Genomic DNA, 5985 nt, shown 5'->3' on the forward strand with positions numbered 1-5985 from the left:
CATTTCCTGCTTCTCACTGAGCCCCAAGAGCTTGTCACCTTGAGGTCAGTCCGTCCAACGGGCCAGGTTTGTTCCTGCCTCAGGGCCTTTGCCTATGCTGTTTCCTGTACCTGGAAAGCCTTTCTGCTACCTCTGCCTGGCTGTGTCCTCCTCATCTTGCAGTCCTCAGCTTGGTGGTCCCTCCTCCTCCAGAAGCCCTCCCTGACCCATCCCCTTTCAAATAGATCAATCTCCTGGGGGCTTCTACCATTGTCTGTGTGTCCCCATCACAGCCATGGGCCCACTGGGCTCCCCATTTGAAGGAGAGACTGGATATGGCTTCTTCACCTTGTGTGCCCATTGCCCAGCACAGGACGTGCCACACAATAGTGCTTGATGTTTGTGGAATAATTAATATGTCTGGAAATTTCCCCGCCTCCAAGCTTCACATGCTTCTCTCCACCAAAACTGCCCTCACCTTTTCCCTCTGCTGATCCCAGTCTTCCTTTTCTTTTATGTCTGTTTCCTTGCAACCACCTCCAGGAAGCCCTCGGTGACTTCTCTGGAGGCTCCCCAGAGAACAGATCTGGCTCTGAGTCTAGCTTCACCCCTGCCCTCGGGCAGTGGCCTTGGGCCAGTCGCTTCTCCTCTCTGGGCTTCAGTTTCCCTGTCTATAGAATAGAGGCTGTGAGTACTGGAAGGTGGGAGTGGAGAGGGTTAACTGACACCAGGAGGCCAAGGGGTTTTGTAGCTGGCCAGTTAGCGGTCACTTTTATTTTTATTACAGGCTGTTCCCACAGCAGCTGGAGTACAGTTTGGAAGGTATGGCACAGCCTGGACAAACACAAGCCCCGGCCTCCACCCTTGGACCTCCCCTTGCTAGAGCCCTTTAACTTACTCCCCTCCAGATGGGAGCCTCGCACCCCATTGCACAAATTGGAAAACCAAGTGGGCCTGTCCCCTTGGACAGGAGGCGGGGCAAGATCCTGAACGCTGTCCCCTCCTCCACCAGCCGAGGAACCACGAGGAGGGGAGGGAACACCGGCAATGAGTTGCGTTGGGGGCAGCCATTTGCAGCCCTCCAGTGTTGGGGCCAGAAGCCGGCCTCCTTGGACAGAGGCAGGAAAATTGAGAGTTCCCGGTCTTACCTGCCCCTCCCCTATTTTCCATTCATCATCATGATCATCATTGTTATTAATCATTAATTAATAATTATTAACTCATTACCTCCATTGTGCAAGGAGGAAACTGAGGCACAGGCATAATTAACCGAGGTGTTTTTTTTTTTTTTTTTTGAGACAGAGTCTGGCTTTGTCACGCAGGCTGGAGTGCAGTGGCACAATCTCTGTTCACTGCAACCTCCACCTCTAAGGTTCAAGCGATTCTCTGTCTCAGCCTCCCGAGTAGCTGGGATTATAGGCACCTGCCTCCACGCCCGGGTAATTTTTGTATTTGTAGTAGAGAGGGGGTTTCACCATGTTAGCCAGGCTGGTCTCAAACTCGTGACCTCAGGTGATCTGTCTGCCTTGGCCTCCCAAAGTGCTGGGATTACAGGCGTGAGCCACCGCCCCCAGCAATTTACCCAGTTTTGAAGCACATCAGGAGGCATGGAGGGCCAGTCAGTCTGATCCATAGTGGGTGGGCCTGTTTTTTTCAGACACTGGTGACTCTGTTTCCCCAAGTGTGAGCTGAGGGCATGGAGTCTGCCTTGTTTGGCACTGGAACCTGGGTTTGGCATACAGCAAGCACTCAATCAATAAATGAACGAGCTGAATGCTATGGCTAGAGCCTGTAATCCCAGTTATATGAGGAGTATCACTTGAGGCGGGGAGTTTGAGACTATTAGCCCGCTCTAATAGCCAGACCTGGTCTCTAAAAATTAAAAAATAATAAAAATAAATTAGCTGGGCTTGGTGGTGCAGGCCTGTAGTCCCAGCTACTTGGGAGACTGAAGCAAGAGGATGCGATATAGCCACACCCCATCACACACATGCATACACACATACACACGCGCACACACACACACACACACACACACACAGAGTGAATGAAAGTGGAGGCAGTACCCCCTGACTCCCTGCCTCACCAGCTCTCTCCACAGACCCTGGGACTCAGTTTCCCACCATGTCGGATTCAGCTGCAGGAGACTTAGTGGGGCATTCCGGGCGGGGACTTGAAAGCAGGGGCCAGCACCATCTGTTTACCTTGAGGCTGGACGCTGGGCAGGGCTGTGGTGGGCCGTCCCTGGGGCCGGCCGTGCCTTGGGGATAAATAGGCCCCGCGGGTCTCGTGGGCGGTAGAAAGCGAGCAGACACCCAGCTCCCCGCCACCGCCATGGCCCCCGACACCGCCTGCGTTCTTTTGCTCACCCTGGCTGCCCTCGGCGCGTCCGGACAGAGCCAGATCCCGTTGGGTAAGCCGCGTTAGCACCCGTGCCATGCCCGCGGCCCCAAAACGGACTGTAGGACCCGTGAGAGGCCCGGGGTCCGGGCTGTTTGGGGCTCACGGACTGTTAATAGGGTCCGTGCCAGGCGCAGAAAGCAGGTGGCGGGACCGAGACTAGAGGAGCGCAGTGGGGCATCGGAGGTCCGGGTTCGCTGCGACGGTGGGAGTTGGTGGTGGGGTTCCCCGCCCCATGACCCTCACCAGGTCCCCTTCGCCGCAGGCTCAGACTTGGGCCCGCAGATGCTTCGGGAACTGCAGGAAACCAATGCGGCGCTGCAGGATGTGCGGGAGCTGCTGCGGCAGCAGGTGCGGGGCCCGGGTGTGGGGCAGGGAGTGCCAGGGAGCGGAAGGGGGTCTCCGTTCCCAGCAAGGAGAGAGGAGGTGCCCGAGAAGGTGGAGAGGAGCTGGGAAGGGAAGGGGGTTGGCGGGTAGGGAGTCTCCGGAGAAAAGAGGCTGTGGAAAGGGAGGCCGGGGTAGAGAGAGGGGAGACTCGAGGGACGAGGAGAGGTTGGGACCCCGCTGATTCCACCCCACCCCTGCAGGTCAGGGAGATCACGTTCCTGAAAAACACGGTGATGGAGTGTGACGCGTGCGGTGAGCGCGGCCGGGGCGGGCGGGAGAGAGAAAAGACGGGAGACGGAGACACAGAGATAAAGACAGAGAGCGAGGGAAAGCTGGGGAGGAAAAGAGACGGAAGGAGATGGAGGCTGTCGGAGAGGTGGAGAGACGAACGGGAATGGGGGGGTAGAAACAGAGACAAAAAGAGACAGAGGCGGTGCGAGAGTTTTGGGGAAGTGAGAGACGCCACGGGGCAGAAAAGCGGCACAGAGACTCAGGGAGAGACCGGGGAGACCCTGCGGATAGAGCGCGCAGCCTCTGGGGCGGGATCGCGCAGAGCGCAGGATTTCGGGCCGCCCTGGGCGGGGGGTCGGAGGGGAGGGGAAGCCTCCAGCCCCGGGGCGTGGCCATGATGGGCTCCGCCCCCAGGCGAGCCCCCGGTCAGCCCCGCCCCCGTCCCCCCCTCCACCGGCAGGGATGCAGCAGTCGGTGCGCACCGGCCTACCCAGCGTGCGGCCCCTGCTTCACTGCGCGCCCGGCTTCTGCTTCCCTGGCGTGGCCTGCATCCAGACAGAGAGCGGCGCGCGCTGCGGCCCCTGCCCCGCGGGCTTCACGGGCAACGGCTCGCACTGCACCGACGTCAACGAGGTGCGCCGGCCCCGACACTCCACCGCCCTGACGACCCCCTCTACCGACCCCCAATCTCTCGCCGCCCCGGAGACCCCTTCCTCCACTGGGGGTGCTCGCCCCGACGAGCCTCTCACCTCCGGGGGCGCACGGCCAGACTACCTCCCCACCGCGGGGGGAAGCCTACCCCGAGGACCATCCCCGTCACCACCTGGGACGCCCGCTCCCACAACCCCCTCCATAGCTAGTGACGCCCGCTCCGACGACTCCCTCACCGCCGGGGGTGGTCCGCCCCAGCTACCCTCCTCGCCGCAGGGGATCGCCAGTCCCAACGACCCTTCCACAGCCAGGGAACGCACGCCCAGACGACTCCGCCACCGCCGGGCACGCACGCCCCGACGACCCCTGCCCCCCTCTGCTGGGGATGCCCGCCCTCATCCTTTCTCCCCTCGCCCATGAGGGAACAGCCCCCTGGAGGCGCTCTCCTCTCCTCTCCCGGTTGCGCCCTTACCGTCATCAAGGCAAAGTCGTGTCTGACCCCTGCGACAATTGCTTCCATCTCACGTGGCGAACAGCTCCAAGCACTGGCTTATGGCCCTTGAACTTTCCGCATCCGAGACACCCCGAGGTGCGGCCCCCAGGGCCCAGCTCGAAGCCCACTGACCCTCTGTGGCCCCTCCTCCCCCAGTGCAACGCCCACCCCTGCTTCCCTCGAGTCCGCTGTATCAACACCAGCCCGGGGTTCCGCTGTGAGGCTTGCCCGCCGGGGTACAGCGGCCCCACCCACGAGGGCGTGGGGCTGGCTTTCGCCAAGGCCAACAAGCAGGTGAGGAGTGTGGGGGTCCCATTCTTGCAGCAGAAGGGAAGGGGGCGTCCATTTTGTTTGCCGGCCTCTTCCAGCCTCTTGCTCTTTTTCCAGCCTCCTTCCAGCGGGAGGGGTGGGGAGAGGAGGCGTACTCTGCGCCAGGGCTGATCGGTTTGGGGCAGGATGGAGGCGAGAGGCAGGATGCGGAGGAAGCGTGGACGAGGTGGGAGGTCCGGAGGGTGTCTGCGTGGGGTGGTGACCTCTGAGTTCCCCTCCCCTAGGTTTGCACGGACATCAACGAGTGTGAGACCGGGCAACATAACTGCGTCCCCAACTCCGTGTGCATCAACACCCGGGTAAGGCCCACCGGGAAGAAAGGATCGCGAGAGGTGGGGCGAGCGGCCAGCGGCCTGCGCTGACCTCCGGCGGCTCGGGCGCAGGGTTCCTTCCAGTGCGGCCCGTGTCAGCCCGGCTTCGTGGGCGACCAGGAGTCCGGCTGCCAGCGGCGCACACAGCGCTTCTGCCCCGACGGCTCGCCCAGCGAGTGCCACGAGCATGCAGACTGCGTTCTGGAGCGCGATGGCTCGCGGTCGTGCGTGGTGAGTGCGGGCAGGCTGGGGGTGAGGCGGGGTTGGGAGGCGGCCACCCCGGGACACCCACTTACTCTCTCCCGCAGTGTGCCGTCGGCTGGGCCGGCAACGGGATCCTCTGTGGCCGCGACACTGACCTGGACGGCTTCCCGGACGAGAAGTTGCGTTGCCCGGAGCGCCAGTGCCGTAAGGTGGGTGGGGGCGGAGCGGGACTGGGCCGGGCAGGAGGGAGGGTGGGACTTCATGACCACGCCCCTCACACCTGCTGTGCCCGCCCCCAGGACAACTGCGTGACTGTGCCCAACTCAGGGCAGGAGGACGTGGACCGCGATGGCATCGGAGACGCCTGCGACCCGGATGCCGACGGGGACGGGGTCCCCAATGAAAAGGTAGATCTACAGTTCGGCGCGGTGGCTCACACCTGTAATCCCAGCACTTTGGGAGGCCGAGACGGGCGGATCACGAGGTCAAGAGATCGAGACCAGCCTGGCCAACATGGTGAAACCTCGTCTCTACTAAAAATATAAAAATTAGCTGGGCGTGGTGGTGCGCGCCTATAATACCAGCTACTCGGGAGGCTGAGGCGGGAGAATCGCTTGTACCCGGGAGGCAGAGGTTACACTGAGCCGAGATCGCACTACTGCACTCCAGCCTAGTGACAGAGCGAGTCTGTCTTTAAAAAAAGAAAGAAGGGGCCGGGCGCGGTGGCTCAAGCCTGTAATCCCAGCACTTTGGGAGGCCGAGACGGGCGGATCACGAGGTCAGGAGATCGAGACCATCCTGGCTAACACGGTGAAACCCCGTCTCTACTAAAAAATACAAAAAACTAGCCGGGTGAGGTGGCGGGCGCCTGTAGTCCCAGCTACTCGGGAGGCTGATGCAGGAGAATGGCATAAACCCGGGAGGCGGAGCTTGCAGTGAGCTGAGATCTGGCCACTGCACTCCAGCCTGGGCGACAGAGCGAGACTCCGTCTCAAAAAA

At 61.4% G+C, this 5985-nt stretch overlaps 1 protein-coding gene across 3 annotated transcripts in view; it reads left to right on the forward strand.

Annotated features, from left to right (window-relative positions):
- The first annotated feature begins 2283 nt into the window (after positions 1 to 2283).
- Positions 2284 to 5985, forward strand: part of COMP (cartilage oligomeric matrix protein) — an 8903-nt gene continuing 5201 nt past the window's right edge. Inside the window, exons 1-9 of one of the 3 annotated variants that reach the window (XM_023229608.1) lie at positions 2284 to 2392; positions 2645 to 2730; positions 2967 to 3018; positions 3458 to 3630; positions 4298 to 4435; positions 4696 to 4770; positions 4855 to 5013; positions 5091 to 5195; positions 5286 to 5393. In XM_023229608.1, the coding sequence (XP_023085376.1) occupies positions 2314 to 2392; positions 2645 to 2730; positions 2967 to 3018; positions 3458 to 3630; positions 4298 to 4435; positions 4696 to 4770; positions 4855 to 5013; positions 5091 to 5195; positions 5286 to 5393 (975 nt within the window). In that variant the 5' untranslated portion in view covers positions 2284 to 2313. The remainder of the gene's footprint in view (positions 2393 to 2644; positions 2731 to 2966; positions 3019 to 3457; positions 3631 to 4297; positions 4436 to 4695; positions 4771 to 4854; positions 5014 to 5090; positions 5196 to 5285; positions 5394 to 5985) is intronic. The other 2 variants (XM_023229609.1, XM_023229610.1) reach the window with 2 other exon arrangements.

This window comes from Piliocolobus tephrosceles, chromosome 21 (genome assembly GCF_002776525.5).
Source record: "Piliocolobus tephrosceles isolate RC106 chromosome 21, ASM277652v3, whole genome shotgun sequence".
Lineage (NCBI taxonomy): Eukaryota > Metazoa > Chordata > Mammalia > Primates > Cercopithecidae > Piliocolobus > Piliocolobus tephrosceles.